This window comes from Myotis davidii, unplaced genomic scaffold (assembly GCF_000327345.1).
Source record: "Myotis davidii unplaced genomic scaffold, ASM32734v1 scaffold663, whole genome shotgun sequence".
Classification (NCBI taxonomy): domain Eukaryota; kingdom Metazoa; phylum Chordata; class Mammalia; order Chiroptera; family Vespertilionidae; genus Myotis; species Myotis davidii.
Window position 1 is genome coordinate 1,226,919 of NW_006295816.1, and position 17,824 is coordinate 1,244,742.

The 17,824-nt window shown below is 43.4% G+C and overlaps 1 protein-coding gene across 2 annotated transcripts in view; it reads left to right on the top strand.

The window, feature by feature from the left end:
• The first annotated feature begins 222 nt into the window (after positions 1–222).
• The window catches only part of ARIH2 (ariadne RBR E3 ubiquitin protein ligase 2), a 43,349-nt gene continuing 25,747 nt past the window's right edge, over positions 223–17,824 (top strand). Inside the window, exons 1-3 of one of the 2 annotated variants that reach the window (XM_015568334.1) lie at positions 223–325; positions 1,921–2,265; positions 15,656–15,701. In XM_015568334.1, coding sequence (XP_015423820.1) covers positions 15,663–15,701 — 39 coding nt within the window. In that variant the 5' untranslated portion in view covers positions 223–325; positions 1,921–2,265; positions 15,656–15,662. The remainder of the gene's footprint in view (positions 326–1,920; positions 2,266–15,655; positions 15,702–17,824) is intronic. The other variant, XM_006770439.2, reaches the window with a different exon arrangement.

Consider the following 17,824-nt stretch of genomic DNA (forward strand, 5'->3'; position numbering starts at 1 on the left):
GTTTTTTATTTTTAAAATATTTTTTATTGATTTCAGAGAGGAAGGGAGAGAGATAGAAACATCAGTAATGAGAGAGAATCATTGATTGGCCGCCTCCTGCATGCCCTCTACTGGAATCAAACCTGGGACCCTTCAGTTCAATGCTCTATGCACTGAGCCAAATCAGCCAGGGCTAAATATCTTTGGTTTTTTAAAAATAAATTTGTAAAAGTAGGGTACCAGTTTAAAAAATATATAAATAGAATTCTCTCTTTTCATTTTAGATGGAAATTATATGACAGAATATTTGGGTAACATCTTCCTGAAAGATCTTCAAGGACTACAGGTATTTTTAATTTAGAAATTAACTCTTCTTCTAAAGGAAAAATACCATAGTTAGGTTCAGTTGTTAATTGGTGGTTCTGCCATATAAACCAATTTGTTAAAATTGAAATTGCAAGTATTATATTTATTGTCCTCTTATTGTGATTTTTTAAAATTGGGCATTTATAGTTAATATCAAACTTAGATTCACTGGCTTTTAAAATTTATTTTATCATTAAAACCTGGCTCTACAGTCCTTTAGACTGGTGACATATTTGGTATATATGTATTCTAAATCTTTGTTTTAATTATGTTTGTTTTTTTAAGAGAAATTATCTACTCCAAATAGCCTTTACATTTGTATTTAATCAAGATTTGGTTGTGTAAATTATTTACATACTATTCAATTCAAATGCTCTTGCATTTTAATGTTCTGTTAATTTCTAATTTAAGTCATTATTTGATACTGTTCTTTGCAAATGATCACTTGAAATAGTACTTGTGCAGAGAAGTTAATGGGTATTGGCCAAAATCTTTGAGTTGAAGTTAGTACTTGTGATTATTTTGCTTTCTCCACTAGTGTTCCCCGTTCATTTTTATGTAATTGAGTAACATTCTGATCTGTGAGGTTTTTTCAGTAGCTGTTTTCACTTGAACTCTTTACCCTAAATGGATTCTGGTTTTCCCTAGCCTTGATCCTGCTAAGACAGAAGAATATCTGTAGTTTTCCTTCTCTGTTAGGCCAGTTTCTTTGCCTCTAAGCAGTGCTTTTAAAGGATCAGTAAAACACTTTAAGACTGAGTCAGCCCTGGCCTGTGTGGTTCAGTTGGTTGGGAATTGGCCAGTGTACTAAAAGGTTGCCAGTTCGATTCTGGTCGGGGCACATGCCCGGGTGTCGGGCTTGATCCCTGATAGGGGGCGGGAAGGAGGCAGCCGATCCATGTTTTGCTCTCACACCAATGTTTTTCTCTCCCTTTTCCTTTCTCCCTCTCTAAAAATAAATACATAAACAAATCTTTAAAAAAAAAAGACTGAATCAGTTAACTTTGCTGACTAGAGGAGTGTGTTGACGAGCTATGTGGCTTTTATTTTTTTCTTTTCTAACTATGCACCTGCTTTCCAGATATCTGAGAGCAATGTCTATGAAATAGTCATATACTTTCCCTAGATATTATACTTGGTAATGTGTCCCTATTTACGTACTGTCTCTGTCACCACTAAGTGGGCATGACCAGCAATGAGATGTTAAACTTTGGTAGTTATCTTTAGGTTGCTTCCCCTGTGGGCAGCTGTGGGATGTGTGTCTCAAAGGCTCTGGCAGGAAGGACAGATCCATGGGAATGGGACTCACTGACAGAGCAGACAGCCTTACTCTTCCATGCCAGGCCCGTCATGTGAGGCTGCCATCGTCAGCCCCTTCTGCCTTCCAGGAAAGGGGTCCCTTTGATATGCTTGGGCAGGGTGAGGATGTTGAGATGACCTGTATGAGACCAGAGTTGGGAATAGGTTGAAGTGGGGTAGGGTCAGGCTTATGCCATTATGATTCTTGAATGACTTCTGTTACTACTTCTCACAGTGAAAGTAAGTAACACACATTTTTTTCTTTTTCTTCCTTAGAAGACAAAAACACTAATGCATTTGAGAAAGTGGTAAAGTTGGGGGGGGAGGGGAAGAACCCTGCTTTCCTGATTTGCAACTTGCCTGGATGCTAAGATGTCGGTGGACATGAATAGCCAGGGGTCTGACAGTAATGAAGAGGACTATGACCCAAATTGTGAAGAAGAGGAAGAGGACGAGGACCCTGGGGACATCGAGGACTATTACGTGGGCGTAGCCAGCGACGTGGAGCAGCAGGGGGCCGATGCCTTTGATCCTGAGGAGTACCAGTTCACCTGCTTGACCTACAAGGAGTCAGAGGGCGCTCTCAATGAGCACATGACCAGCTTAGCCTCTGTCCTGAAGGTGAGCAGTGTTGTCAAGTCCAAGTGTAATCCTGCCGCCCCCCCCCCCCATTAAATCTAAACATGAGCTGTTGTTAACTAATTTTTCCTTCAGACGGATTGAATGGCCCTGTAGCTTGAAGTCAAATTTGAGTACATGTTGCATCATTTGGACACATTTGATGTGTTTACTTTGTTTTCTGGTATATGCATATCTAAGACCCTCAGATTCTCAGACTGCTAGAATTACAAAGGAGGGGTGGGATGGATTCAAGAAACTTAGACCAGAAATATATAGAAGCAGAATTGCACAGATTAACACTTGTTTAAGAAAGTGAGTCTATGAAACTTTATTGGGTAAAATCTGATAAGCATCAGAATCACCATCTTCTACACAACCACGTGTGAGTGCCTGATAAATGTGTGTCCTAAATAATCGGTGCCTCTGGGCTCATGATCTCATTTGTTTCATATACTGGTGACTAATCTGACGTTGGGAGAAATCTTACAGCTGTAACCTTAGGAATAAAGTCAGTTCTCATAGTTTGTATTCCACTGATTTGAGGGGGTTGTTAATACGGAAATTTTAAGGAATTAACAAAGTTGGTTATTCCAGCAAGAATCTTATTTTTAACACCTAACTAGCATACTTTCCTTTTTCTTTAAACTTTTATTGATTTTAGAGAGGAAGGAAGGAAGGAAGGGAGACAGAGAAACATCAATCGGTTGCCTCCCATACATGCCCGTACTCGCCCCGTATGCGCCCTGACTGGATGGAGCCCAAAACCTCGGTATATGCCCTGACTGGGAATGAACACGCAACCAACTGAGCCACCCGGCCAGGGTGCATACTTTTCACTGCCTTGCCCCGCAGCCAGTTATTGTCCTCACTGTGTCGGACAAAATGTATTTCGTTGTCTGCTTGAAATTGAAGTCAAAGATAGATTGGCTTATTTTACCCAAATATTACACTCGTACGTGGTATGCTCACCTAGAACACTGTGCACTATGCGTATTTTTACGGTCCTTTAGACAATTTCCCAGCTTGTTTCTTTCCCCTATAATGTTGCCCATTATGTGAAAATGGGGACATTTTTCTTATTTTACTGTTTTCACTGACCTTCCTTCAGGAACTATTAGATGGATGTTGTTGTCTGCTTGAAATTGAAGTCAAAGGTAGATTGGCTTATTTCAACCAAATAATCTTCTGTTAGTATTGGTAAATGGAAATAACAAAGGTGTGCTGTGTATGATTTCTGTAATAGTTTTCCAGTTTAGGGATTTTTTCCCCCCAGGTGGTCAGCAAAGGCTAATAATACCTTGGATATTATTAGATACTCAAGGGTTTATTAGCAACTAGCTGGAAGCTGAATGCTAGACTTTTTGTGTGACTCATTCATAAAAGCGATTGCAGACTTTCTCTTTGCTCAGCAGAGAACTCTGGGGAGTGAGCCCAGTGGAGGCCCGGGTGTGGGATTTCTGCACCGTAGCTCTAGCAGAGCTGCTGGGGCTCTGCTTCCAGAGGGCCTTGCCCAGGGGAAAGGAGGCATCGGGTCTCTTTCTTCCTCACCCTGCACACCTCCCTGTCTGCTCAGCCAGCTTCTTTTGCTTTAATCACATGGTCAGGTTATGCACAGTGTTGGTATTTAAAATTGGCAAAGGAGTTGTCAGGTGTGTGACTGGGTTCATCAGAATCTCTCCTTCTGGGCCTAGGAGTCTGTCTGTGAGCCCTCTGTGCTGACTTCCCTAACCTACTAGAGGCAGCGGGGCCCAGGCACCTCTCTCCGTCTATTGGGGGGGCGGGGGGGCGTAAAATAAATGTAACATCAGGTTTATCACTTACACCCTCCCTCCCCAGGCTGCCGTATGGTCAGCCCTCTGAGAGCCTTTGCTCCCTAGAAGGCCCTCCTGACCTCCCGGGACCCTCAGCAGTGCTCTGAGCAAGGCTGCTGTGAACCCCTGGAAAACGGTGGGTGTGCGCTCTTGGTCGGTGCCCAAACGGTGCAGCCCATCGCATTAGACCATGTACTGCAGTCTTCTGAGTGCTTTGTGTTGTATTACCTTTTACACATATTTTTGCGTGGTCTCTCCAACTAGATTGTCACTTCCTGGAGGGCAGGGACCACTTTGCACATTATCGCCCCCATCATTCCTGTCAGTATTTCATCCATAGTAGGTATTAAATCATTTCTTGGATACTTGTGGGTTTTGTCAACTCTTGAGGACAGTATCCGATGCTATTAGTGAGTTAGATTCCCTAGACCCTGCTGTACATCCTTGTCTAATGTCATGAAAAGGCATATTCTGGCCCTCAAGGTCATGAAAAGAAGGAAAAAGAACTTAGAATAGAGATGAAAGGATAAAAAGAGATGGAAGAAAGTTAAAACACAAGGAAAGAGTTCAAGAGAAAATGGGGCAGCCCTAGCTGGTTTGGCTCAGTGGATAGACCATTCTCCTGCGGACTGAAGGGTCACAGGTTCGATTCTGGTCAAGGGCACAGGCCCAGGTTGCGCCTTGGTCCCCAGTAGGGGGCGTGCAGGAGGCAGCCAGTCAGTGATTTCCCTTTCATCATTGATGTTTCTACTTCTCTCTCCTTCTCCCTTCTTCTCTGAAATCAATAAAAAAATATATATATGTATTTAAAAATTAAAAGTAAAGATCCTCTTTCATCATTGATGTTTCTATCTTTCCCTCTCCCTTCCTCTCTGAAATCAATTTATATATGTGTATATATAATCAATACACACACACACACACACACACACACACACACACTTAAAAAGAGAAAATGGGGCAAAAAGGAAAATATCCATGGAAATTTAGATGATACTGGAATATAGGTCCCCCCATCCTGGACTTCACTGAGGAGCATGTTCAGACTCCTCTCTCTCTGGGGCTGGGCCACAAGGGACCTGGCTCTTTCGGTGACTTGGCTGCACATAAAGGGACTCAGTGATGTTCTAAGTGGTTTGGGAGTTTGACCCAAGAGGCCGCAGAAATCGCATGTTGAATGAGAAAGGCGCATGGGCTTGGATTCATGGCAGGCCCGTCCCCCTGGGTCTCATCGTGCCCCGTGCCAGAGCACACTGGCCTGGAACCATTGCCCTGCCTCTGCCAGTAGGTTGCAGGCACTGAAATGGGTTACACAGTGGAAAAAAGAAAGAAGGAAGGAATCACATGTAATCTTCCTCTTTCAGGCTGGCTAAAAACTAGCATTTTTATTTTTATGATTAATATTTTTTGAGACAGAAGGGAATACTTTAAGTGTTGAGTTGGCAGAATGGTGTTCACAGGTGTTTTGGCTACTGGTTCCCCTGTTGCATGTCTGTCTGTGAGTGGAGATCAGTAGTCGTCACCCCGATCACTGCTGATTTCCCCCATTGGTCATGGCACTGTTTGTACCACTGTGTGACATACTGAGGTCTTTTATATGATTCAGGTGCTGTTGGGGCGAGTAGGGAATGTCACATGTATGATGTTTAAAATCATAGTGTTGGGAAGAGCTGCCTATGAACAAAAGCTATCTGAGTTTGAGGAGTGGCTTGAATTTTTCAGTGTTCAGGTCTGTCTGACTTCTTTTTGTGTGTTCTGGCAGTTGCCTATGGATGAGCCATAGTCTAATATAAAGTTGAGCCTTTCGGGATTTGATGTCTCTTAAGTAGAAAAACCCCAACTGTCTGAGGCACTGAGCTTTTGGTTTAGTGAGGACCTCTGGGGTGAGGGGAGGGCGTCCTGTGTGCGTTCTGGGACTAGCCCGTGAGTCACGTCATTAATGGAGAAAGGAAAGTGCCCAGAAAAGTAGATCAAGGACTGAGGCTCGACAATGGATGTGTTTAACACAAAGTACCTTCTTTTTAGCCTTCCTCTTTAAGTGGCACCAAGTTTTTTGTATATCTGACAATGACTTCAATTTTATTTATTAAATCAACTTTTTAATATCCTGATTTAGCAGAATTTTAATACTTTTATTTATATGGTGATTAATTAACTAAGTAATGGTGTTTTTTTGGTTACTACTTAGGGGAAAGTATCTTTAAGCTGAGCATAGTAACACTGTTTATGTGGTGAGCAGCCATCTGATTTCTATTTTAATGACTTGATGTCAGGTTTCTTTGCATGCCTGTATCTTAGAATCTAAATGAAATTCCTGTGTTCCAAATTGTTGGATGTTAGTGGGTGTGTGTATATACTCACGATGCTGTAGTCTGGAAGTCTGGTGTGTTGTACTGATACATAAGCTTATTTTTAAAAGGGAGATGAGACATGTCCAGAGTGACATTGGGAATTGCCTAAGTACACCCGTGCTAGAGTTGTCCCTATCTTGCCAGCTGACAAAGGTTATTGTCATCGTTGACTTTGTGTGCTCACTGTGTACTTGGCACCACATGCAACATGCCCACCGCCTTCCAGAAAGGAAGCCCTTCATCGGCGTCAAGGCCAGCTTCCTCGTCTCTCTATTGTGCTTTCACTACCTTAGGGACCACGTCAACCGCGTGTAAACAAGGGGTGATTCTAATCCACACTTGTGTTCTAGTCCTGGACTTATTTATATTTAAATGTTCTTTGTTGGTATTACTGCAATATTGAAAGAATATCATTCATAATTCCATTAACCTAAAATAAGTTTTCTTCCTTGTTTGTTATCCTTCAGGTATTGTCCATATTCATACATAACATTACTGTGCTGCAGTTCATTCATTCAACCAATATTATTGGCTACCAACTATGTGCCAGGCACTGGAAAAATAGCTGTGAACAAAATAGATAAAAATCCCTGTACTTGTCCACATTGCATTCTAGTACTCATTACGTACATGTATTTTCATGTATATTTCAATATTTCCGCATTTTTACTTCATTGTCATGGATTGCTTCAAATGGCTGTATAGTACACCGTCTTACTCCTGAACCATCATTTTCCCGGGTCCCCCTGTTGGGCACGTAGGTGCGTATGTACGAGTTGCAGCTGTGGGGGGAATGGCCAATCGCTGTGAGCGTGTTCATCGAGTGTGGCCTTTGTCTTTGGGCCTTGGCCGGGGCCTGGCTGGGGCCTGTTGTGCCGCTCAGTGTGACGTGCCCCTGGGCACGCTCCTCAGCCTCCTCAGGCTTTGGTTTTCTGTCTATAGAAGAATGATGGCGATACCTTGGTCACAGCACTAAAGGGGATCATGCGTGTCAAGGGTCGAGCACATGCACATTGAGGCAAATGGTTCTGGTGGAGGCGGGGCAAGAGCAGAACAGTGGGCATGCTGATTGCACACGTTCGCTCTGTTTCCTTAAGACTCAGGATTGGTGCTTTGAGTGCATGCGGTCGTTGGGTCATACACTTTGGATTCTTTTGCTGTCATCCGGAGCCTCTGGTGCCCTTCTCCTTGGCCCCACGAATAAGGGAAGTAAAAATTATGCAAAATGAATGTTGAAGTGGGACCAGGAAGGAGATACAGGATGTACAGCCGGCCTGTTGTTCCTGCATTTCTGGCTGACTATAGTGGTGTGTGTTTACTTTGTCTTTGCCCCTATTGCTCTAGGAAAAATTTAAACGATTGGATTTTTCTGCCCAGAAGAGGGAGGATTTGAGTGAGACAGCAAGAGGCGTCTTACCTCGCTCCTCTGGGCCGCGTCTGCCCTGGGTCTTCATTACTTGGCCTGACGCGCATTTTCAGGCTGTGTAGCGGGTGTTGTGTTCCCTTGTCTCTGAACGGTCACAAACCTGTATAAACACGGGATGTTTTCACTCTGAGAATCACAAGTCACCAACCATAGAGAGAAAAGCACAGGCAGGATGAGTGAGAGGTTTGAATGTTTTAACAGGAGAACGAAGCTGTTCTTATGCTGAACAAAGAGCTGCATCCGGAAAAATTGCTCTTGTTGACTTGCATGCTGCTCCTTTTCTGGCCAACGCTTGCTCTCCCCACTTTCGCTTACCCCTTTTGTAGGCTTTTACCAGTCTCTTCAATGCGCTCACAGCCATTTTCCAGAGTCTCTGTTTAGCTTTGCATCCTTTTACAAAAAATAACTCCAATGCTATTAAACTTTGCTTCTGGGATTCTCTATCCTAATTGGTGATACCACCATTCACCACGCCGGAAACTGAAGATTTACCCTTGACTGCTTCTACCATGAAGCCCTCCCCGATCCCAGGCAGAGCCCACCACTCTTGTCTCTGTACCACTGTGTGCATGTTTCTTGGTATGTACTTGCACCGACTGCAGATTAGTTGTTTGTAAACCAGGGCTTGAACTCTTTGAGATAGAGGTCTACATTTTCTTCGTGGGATAATAGCACCTAGCAGAAATGTCTGGTTATATCTTGTTCTTAGTAAGTGTTGTTTATTGTTGATCTGCTTGTGAAAATCCAGTCAGTAAATGCAAAAGCTGAGAATTCACCCCAGAGCTCGATTTCTGTCTGCTCCCATTTGTAAGCAGAGGACATGCTTGTCAAAGGCTTCATGACGGGAGCTGACCCCTCATGGGAGCTAGGGCGCACCTAGTGGATGTGTGGTGCCCGCTCTGGGCGATGTCAGAATTGTTTCGACGATTCTGATACTTCATGCAGATGTAATGACAGACTCTTCAGAGGTGAGGCCAGGGGTTTACACGGGACGTACAGGAAATGTGTGGAGTGGCTCAAAGTGAGGAGGGAGGAGGGCGTCCTTGCTTTGGCTGCGGAAAGGATGTGTCCAGCATTCAGAGGCGCTGGCTCGTCACCCAGTGGCAGTGGGTATCTGCTGCCGAGCTCCTGTCAGGTGGGAGCGGTTTCCTGTAGCATTTTTTATGTTTAAATGTACTTCCATCTTCCATTGATCAAGGTAACAGTGGGTTCTCTGTCCATGTTGATAATGAATACACTAAAAATGACTGATAGTAAATGCAATCATAAATGCAATGTGAATGTTTTCAAAGTTGTGAATTTTATGACACTGTAGTAGAGCAGGTCAGATCTTTTCTGCTAGCTTGTTAACATTGGCTTCTGATTCAGAATGATTGGCTACCCTCACATACCTTTGTTCTCCCTCCATTTGTTTTTATTTTCCTGGTATTCAAATGTCTGTAGCAGTTTTATTAATGTAAGAGCCAAAAACTGGAAACAATTCAAATATCCACAGACATGAATGGACAAATAGTGGTGTGCCCGTAGAACGCCATACTTCTCACTGGCGTAAAAGGAATGAGCTTGCATAAGCATCACTGGTAGATCGCCAAATAACTACGCTGCATGCGGGAATTCAGAAGGAGCAAAGAGTAAACACTGATTTCAATTATCTGAAATTCTAGAAAATGCCACCTAATCCATTGAAAGGAAAGTAAATCGGTGGTTACCTGGAGAGTTGGGGAAGGCAGGGAGAGAGAGAAAGATTATTAAAGAGCTTGAGGTAGCCCTAGCCGGTTTGGCTCAGTGGATAGAGCGTCAGCTGGTGGACTGAAGGATCCCAGGTTTGGTTCTGGTCAAGGGCACAGGCCTGGGTTGCAGCCTTGATCCCCAGGAGGGGGTTTGTAGGAAGCAGCCAATCAATGATTCTCTCTCATCATTGATGTTTCTCTCTCTCTATCCCTCTCCCTTCCTCTCTAAAGGCAATAATAAATATATATATTTTAAAAATATATATATTTTATTTATATTTTTTTAAATATGAACTTGGTTAAGGATATAAAATACAAATTCTTTAAAAAAGAGCATGAGGTAAATACGGTTTGCTCCTCCATTTTTAAGTATTAGGGAAAGGAAAGGAAAGGCACGTGCATGTTATTAACTCAAAACGACAAAGAGCAGGTGTGGGGGCGGCATTGCACATGGGGCCAGTTTGTCCGACACACTTTGGAGAGGCTGTGGGCTCTGACATGACTGACAAAGGCCAGAAGAGATCGTGTGCTGCAAGTGGGGGTTCATTAATGTCTGCATGTAGGACAGCCAGCTCAGCCCCCACTTTGTGGGCAAAACAAAACAGTCTCCTTATTTTTGCAAAATAAAATCACCAGGAAGAAATGGGGCCCTTGAGTGGGTGAGATTTGGCTGACCTCATTGGTCATTTTGCGGGTTCTTGAGTAACAGCAGTCCCCGATGGGTCACCCTAAAGAAAAGCCGGTTCACAGACTGTCCGTGTACTAGTGTAGAGTTAGGCCTCGTATTCCTGACACACACAGCCTCTCCTGCCTTTTAAAATTGTAAGATTCACTTAAAACTAACCATTTTAAAGTACAGGCAGTCCTCGGGCTGTGTCGCCGTCTCCCATTTATTTATAAAAAAGTTCCGTCATTTGGACGTATGTCCCTATGTGCTTTATGGTTTTATTATTTATTTACCACGAGTAAAGGTTGGGAATCGTTACCTTTCTTTTAAATTTTTTGTACTGTTTCCCTTCATTACTGCTGTGTGTGTGCTCCATGTGAGTGACGTAGGTGCTCATGTAGGTGGAGTCCAACTTATGGTGAAAATCGCATCACGTCGCCGTAGGAACGGATCTCCGACGTCACCGAGGACCTGCTGTATCCGATTCAGTGACATTTAGTACATTCACATCATCTTGATCTAGTTCTAATATCCCAAAAGGAAGCCTGGCACCCATTAAGCACATACTCTCCACTCCCCCCAGCCCCTGGCAACCACCACTCTGCTTTCTGTTCCTGTGGATTTCCTTCCTTGAGGTATGTCATATGGATCATGCACATATGGCCTTTTATGTCTGGTTGCTTTGACGTAGCATTATGTTTTTGAGGTTTATCCAAGTTATAGTATGTATCAGTTTCTCATTCTCTTTTTGGTGACCCTTAGTTTTTTTTTTTTTTTTTTTTAATGTGAATGGCTAACCCAGAATCACTAGACATTGAGGAAAATTGCAAAATTAAAGAGAAACAGAAAAATTGACCTTAACTGAAACAGACCATTAGATAATTTTGCTTGTTTTTAAAAGCATACTATTTCGTATTCTTCCAAAATATTCAAGATGTGGCATCTATAAAACAATAGCATGCCATCAGGAAAAAACAATCAAAATAACAAGAGCTTGTGAAGATGAATTATGGGCTTGCCAAGTTAAAAAAGATTCTGTAGATCAGAAGATAAATCAAGAAAATCTCTCAAAATAACAGGCAAATAATGTGTGGAAAAAAGAGACATAGAGGATCAATCTAGAGATCCAGCATCTACTAGAATTTCTGGGAAGTGGGAACAAGGAATTGCAAGAAGGAAAATATTAAAAACTGTAAGAAGAAAATTTCCAGGCGCTAAAGAAAAGAGCAGTCTTTATATTGAAAGGGTCTATCCATTGCCCAAAAGAATAAAGACCTGCTGCTAGAATTGTCACTGTGGTGTTTCAGAAAAACAAGGAGGGACAGAAAACCCTGAAGGTTTCCGTGAAGATGTGCGGTCTGCTACAAGAAGTGGAACCCGATGTCTCGCAGCAGCGACAACCAAGACCGCACAGCCGCGTCTTCAGAGCGCGGAGTAAACTGGCTTCGAACCTAGAATTCTGTCATTGCGAAGTAAACGCATTTCCAGACATCAAGGACTTTCGATATTTATTTCCCTTTTAACTTTGCTGATGTATTTACTTGCAGATGAAAATTTAAAAAGAAGAAAATAAAGATTCAAGAAGTGGTTGAGCTAATCTAGTAGTCGACTGAAAAGTCTCACCATGCCACCTGTACCACAGGCGTGCGGAGTAGCCCACATTTGAACAGAATTTTGGTGGGATCCAAGAAAAACTTCTTCAGGAATAGGAGTGGGGTAGGTTCCAGGCAATAAGCAGAACAAAGCAGCTGGAAGATGGTTGGGATACGGTGAAGAAACCGTAGAATTCTTTTCTAGGGACGAGGGAATGAGAATTCCCACGCAAAGCTGAAAAACTGCACAAAAAATCCTGAGCCAGAGGTAAAGCACACACTGTGTGACACAGTGTGAATGACTCGTGGTGACTGAAGACAGTGTGTGAACATTCTCCTTTGAGCGGCCCACGGCCAGTAACATGGGAAGCACAAAGAAAAAATACGCAATTCTGGTCTTGTAAACAATGTCTTAAAGTTAGGAAAGTAATCAATAGAGGAACTGAAAATAGTGATTTAAACATTAAAAAGTTGGGCTTGGAAGGGGGAGGCAGGGAGTGGTAGAAGTAAACAACACCTGGTAGGGAACTATGCACACACTCAGCCATGTTGGTGACAACCAGAAGGACCTAGACCAGTGATGCGAACCTATGACACGCTGTCAGAGGTGACACGCGAACTCATTTTTTTGGTTGATTTTTCTGTTAAATGGCATTTAAATATATAAAATAAATATCACAAATATAAGTCTTTGTTTTACTATGGTTGCAAATATCAAAAAATTTCTATATGTGACAGCAGAGTGAAGTTACGGTTTTTCAAAATGCTGACACGCCGAGCTCAAAAGGTTGGCCATCACTGACCTAGACAAAGGCTCGTCGGGATTTCTCCTGGATGGGAGCCTGGGAGGGTGGGGCCAGGTGGGGAGGGCAGGTGCTCTTTTAATCAAAGTGCTTTCTATGAGCCATGTGGGTTTCTTTGTTCATTAGTAGTTGGGATAGGTTAAGAGTTTGTTTATTCCCAATAAACAAGTGTTTCCGGAGTATCTTCTCGTTTTGAATTTTAGATAGATGCTAGACAATAAACAACAGCCTGGGGGAGATAGTTTCTTCTCTGCCACAGAATAACTGAGGCATTTCTTTGCCTGTAGTCTCTGCCCCTTCTTGTTTAAAATGGTGACAGAGGAGGCACAAATAAGTGAAACCCTTGTTACTTCTTTTTCACACTCTCCTTGTGTATCCGCTGAAAGCACCATGTTGACCTTGCTCTGTTGAAAAATTTCAAGTGGCTCCTCCAGCCCGAACTCCTTCCTAACCCAGGTTTCATTTCTGCCTCCTCAAGCCTGTCAGCATTTCTGGCCCTCCTGCCACCCCCACAGATCTCTTGGCCGCCACCCTTTTTACGGATAAACCTTCCTCAGAAGAGCTGTGATGGCCTCTTCTGCGTCCCCTGCGGCCTGGAAGACCTTGGTGTCCGCCTGGGCTGTGGGGGAGCACTGGATGTGCCGTGACTTGAGAGGAACCCACAGGACTCAGGCCGAGGGTGGGGTCGGCATATAGGCCCCGGTGCTTGCACAGGCATTGTTCCAGTGCTTGGGTGTGGCAGAGAAGGAAAGTGTTCTTTTGTTTTGTTTTTATTGATTTTTAGGAGAAAGGGGGAAACATCGATCTGAGAGTGCAACGTCGACCGGCTGCCTCTTGCATGTGCTCCGACTGGATTGAACCTGCCACCTTTTTATTTTATTTTATATTTTATTGATTTCATAGAGGCAGGGAGAGGGAGAGAGCGATAGAAACATCAATGATGAGAAGAATCATTAATTGGCTGCCTCTCACACGCCCCCCACTGGGGTCGAGCCTGCAACCCAAGCATGTGTCCCTTACCAAAACCGAACATGGGACTCTTCAGTCCACCTGCCGACGCCTATCCACTGAGCCAAACCAGCTCGGGCAGAACTCGCCACCGCTTTTTGATGTAAGGAATGACACTCCAACAGGGTAGCCAGACTGGCCAGTGCAGGAAATTGTGAGCCAGGAGGTCACAGTGTGTGCTCGGTCCCCAGTAGGGGGTGTTCAAAAGGCAGCATATCAGATTCTCTCTCATCATTGATGTTTCTGTCTCTCCTCCCTTTCTCTCTGAAATAAATAGAAATCTATATTTTTAATACCCCACCCTCAAGGAGCTTCCATTCTGATGGACATTTACATAAACAGAAAGGGTATAAAAATAGCATATCTGCTTTAAGCATAGAGAAGGACAGCAGCCACTAGTCTGTCTTTGAAACACGCTGCTGGAGTCTGGCTGTCAGTGAGGTGTGCCAGCCCCTGCTGTGTCCTCTGGGAGGGGCCTGGGCGGCACTGCCTAGGTGGCGTTTGGCACTCCTGCCCCTTTGCCTCTCTTCACAGTGGCAGGAGCCAGGAGACAGCATTATTTGTATACCATTCTTGTCAGGATGGGCTTGTGGCTGTCGGAGCATGGTAGGAAACTTGGCTTTTAGTCCTGTGTGCAGTTTATTGCATATCAACCCTTGTCTGCCTTTATTTAGGCCAGTGATGGCGAACCTTCTGAGCTCGGCGTGTCAGCATTTTGAAAAACCCTAACTTCACTCTGGTGCCGTGTCACATATAGAAATTTTTGATATTTGCAACCATAGTAAAACAAAGACATATTTTTGATATTTATTTTATATATTTAAATGCCATTTAACAAAGAAAAATCAACCAAAAAAATGAGTTCGCGTGTCACCTCTGACACGCGTGTCCTAGGTTCACCATCACTGATTTACACTGTGGTTACTGGGCATGACCTGAGTTTGCAGAAATGATGGTCATGTTGCTTATATGGCACCCTCCCCATCCCCCGAAAACTTTTTAGAATTCTAGAAGGGCTGTTACCAGCATTTTGTACTAAATACTTCCCAGAGGATTTTCATTGAAATGTGCCCTAAAGATATGCTGGCTGGGATTGACTTCACGGTAATCTAGAGGGCAGGGGACAGTGAGGTACAGTTACAGTGGGCTTGGCCATGAGTCGTGTTGGAGCTAGGTAATGAGCACATGGATTTCATTTCACTCTTCACTGTTGTAGTTGCTTGGGATTTTTCATAATTAAAAAGTACCTTCATTGTCAAAGAATAATGACTTTCATATTTTTTGCTTTATTATATTTTGCATAAAAATTTTTGTTATATGAGGTCTTTAGTTTTTTTAATGATCAGAGACCATATTATGTTTATTAATAGATTTTTTTAAGAGCACATATAACATGTAGGTGCCTCAATTACATGTCAGCCCTCCCTCCATGGAGACCCTTAAAGAAAAAGTGAAAGGAAGCAAGTTTATGATCATGGGCCAAAGAGATGACCTTTTAGAGGCTGAGAGTATGTAGGCGTGAAGTATGGGAGAGGCAAAGGCCTACCAGTGAAGTTAGACTAGGGGAAGCCTTGCCTAAGGTCAGAGGCCTGCTGGAACCCACTACCACCATTTTTGCCGATTTTGCCCCATTCTAGGGTGGTGTTCACTTACTCCTTTGTCTCTGCTTTAACCTTGTTTCTTCCTCTTATCCCTTTAGTGCCGTCTTGCCTCACCTCTGATCCCCTAAGACCTGACTCCTTCCATCTTGATCTCATTAGGCTAGTTTTTCTATATCGTGTCCCTTTCTACCCCAGTCCCAGAAGCTAGCCCATAGTTCACGCCTTTCCTTCATCTCTGCTGTGTAGTGAATGACTACGAGTGTTAACAAATGTCATTGGACCACAAAGTGGCTTAACACAGGCTGAGACATGGAGCCCATTCCTGTAGCCTTAAAGATTTCAGGCAGTTGGCGAGTAAGAATTCTAAATAAAAATTGAAACTACCACCTGTATTTTTTCAGGCCGTTGATGCTCACTGCCATCAGCTGCATCCTCCCTATGGCACTGGTAAGTGTGGGAAGGGCTGTGACAGTGTTGGTGGGCTGCTGGATTCTTTTTGCTGGGGGAGACACCTATTTGCAAGCTGTGTTGTTAACTTGTTCCCGAGGCTGGACAGAGTGAACCAGCGATAGGAGGCTGGAAAGAGGAGGAAGCAACTGACACACTCCTGGGTTTCCTTGGGGAATGCCAGAAGCACAGGCTGTTCAGTAGGTGCCGCGATCCTTTCAGCAGTTCAGCCTTTTCTATGCATTATTTTGAATAATAAACATATACTATCCGAGTGCTCTGGGATGTCAAGCAGCAACAGTTAAATTTCCTGAAGTTCTTAAAACATTTTTCTTCAAAGATAGATTGGCTGTGCAGTAGACAGGGACCAGAATGCCATGTGTACTTATCGTTTCCTCCAGTAGAAGCATTTATCTCCCCCTGGTACTTTAAGACTTTGTGGTCAGGGGATCAAGAAATGTTTGTTCCAATGATTAATACGAAATTCTGATAGAGACTTGACTTTTTTGGGGGATAGAGGATTGTTGGAAACTAGAGAAGAAATTTGTGGCTCCTTGACTAACATACTTCAGGAGGACTTGGGGACTTGTGATTTGAAAAATTATTTTCCCACAGTGCTTCCTGCTTAGGGACCTCACAGAGAGAACACACACAGTGAAGTTGAAACCTAGAGTGGGGGCAGCAGGTCACAGAATTGCTGAAGCATGAGCTGATCTCCTGATTGCTTCTGGTGTTGTCCTATACAAGCTCTTAAACCCTTCAGTTGTTTCCTGCTAATGAGCGGCTCAGAGGCCACACAGATTCAGATTTATCTTACCAGGGTGGTCTCCATTCCAAGCCAACAGGTAGACATTTAGACTATTTCTCTAATCACTGAAGGAAGCACTTAGATCATAGAAGAAAATGCCTCCAGAATGGCTAAAGAAATGCTGTGGACTTGGGCTCTGTAACCGTGTCAGGAATTGCTTGCTGGTAACAGCAGCACACGCATTCATAACACTTAGCACCATTGGTCCATACCCCGGGTTTTCCCTAGTTAGCAAAGAGAAGTGTGTGGCACATTTACTACGTTCTTTTTGTTTCTTTATTTATTGATTTTAGAAGAAGGAGAGGGAGAGAAAGAAACATCGATTTGTTGTTGGGTTTATTTATGCATTCATTGGTTAATTCTTGTATGTGCTCAGACCAGAGATTGAACCCGCAACCTTGGTGTATCGGGACAGCGCTCTAACCAACTCAGCTGCCTGTCCAGGGCTGCTACGTTCTTTATTTTAAACAAACAAACAAACAGGAGAACTTGACTCCCCAGCATCGGTCTACTCCTTAGGTATCTGTGCACAGCTGGTAACTAGTGAACGTGCCTGAGGGACTGTGTCAGGGAAATGCCTTTAAGTGTCTGTCCTAAACACAGAACATGGAGGATGACATCAGATGTTACCTGACCAGCAGCAAAGTCCTTTCTGACATGTGTGTAACTAAGTGCTGCTTTCGGAAAGGCAGATCTGGCAATGTCTGAGAGTGTTGAGGTTATAAATGCAATGGCAAAGCAAAACCAGATCAAAAAAACAAAACAAACAAAAATAGCAACCCTCCCCAGAAGAGCAAAAGAAAAAAACAGCTTGGGTTGGTAATGCAGAAGAGGGTTAGGGTAAGTCCAGTGGTTCTCAACCTTCTGGCCCTTTAAATAGAGTTCCTCATGTTGTGACCCAACCATAACATTATTTCGTTGCTACTTCATAACTGTTGTGAATCGTAATGTAAATATCTGACATGCAGGATGGTCTTAGGTGACCCCTGTGAAAGGGTCGTTCGACTGCCAAAGGGGTCGCGACCCACAGGTTGAGAACCGCTGCCGTGGTCTTTCAAGCTTCCCCAGAGGCTTCTGGCCCTTGTGGGTCAGGCTCTAGGACAGTGATGGCGAACCCATGACACGCGTTGTCAGGTGACACGCGAACTCATTTTTTTGGTTGATTTTTCTTTGTTAAATGGCATTTAAATATATAAAATAAATATGAAAAATATGTCTTTGTTTTACTGTGGTTGCAAATATCAAAAAATTTCTATATGTGACACGGCACCAGAGTTTAGTTAGGGTTTTTCAAAATGCTGACACGCCGAGCTCA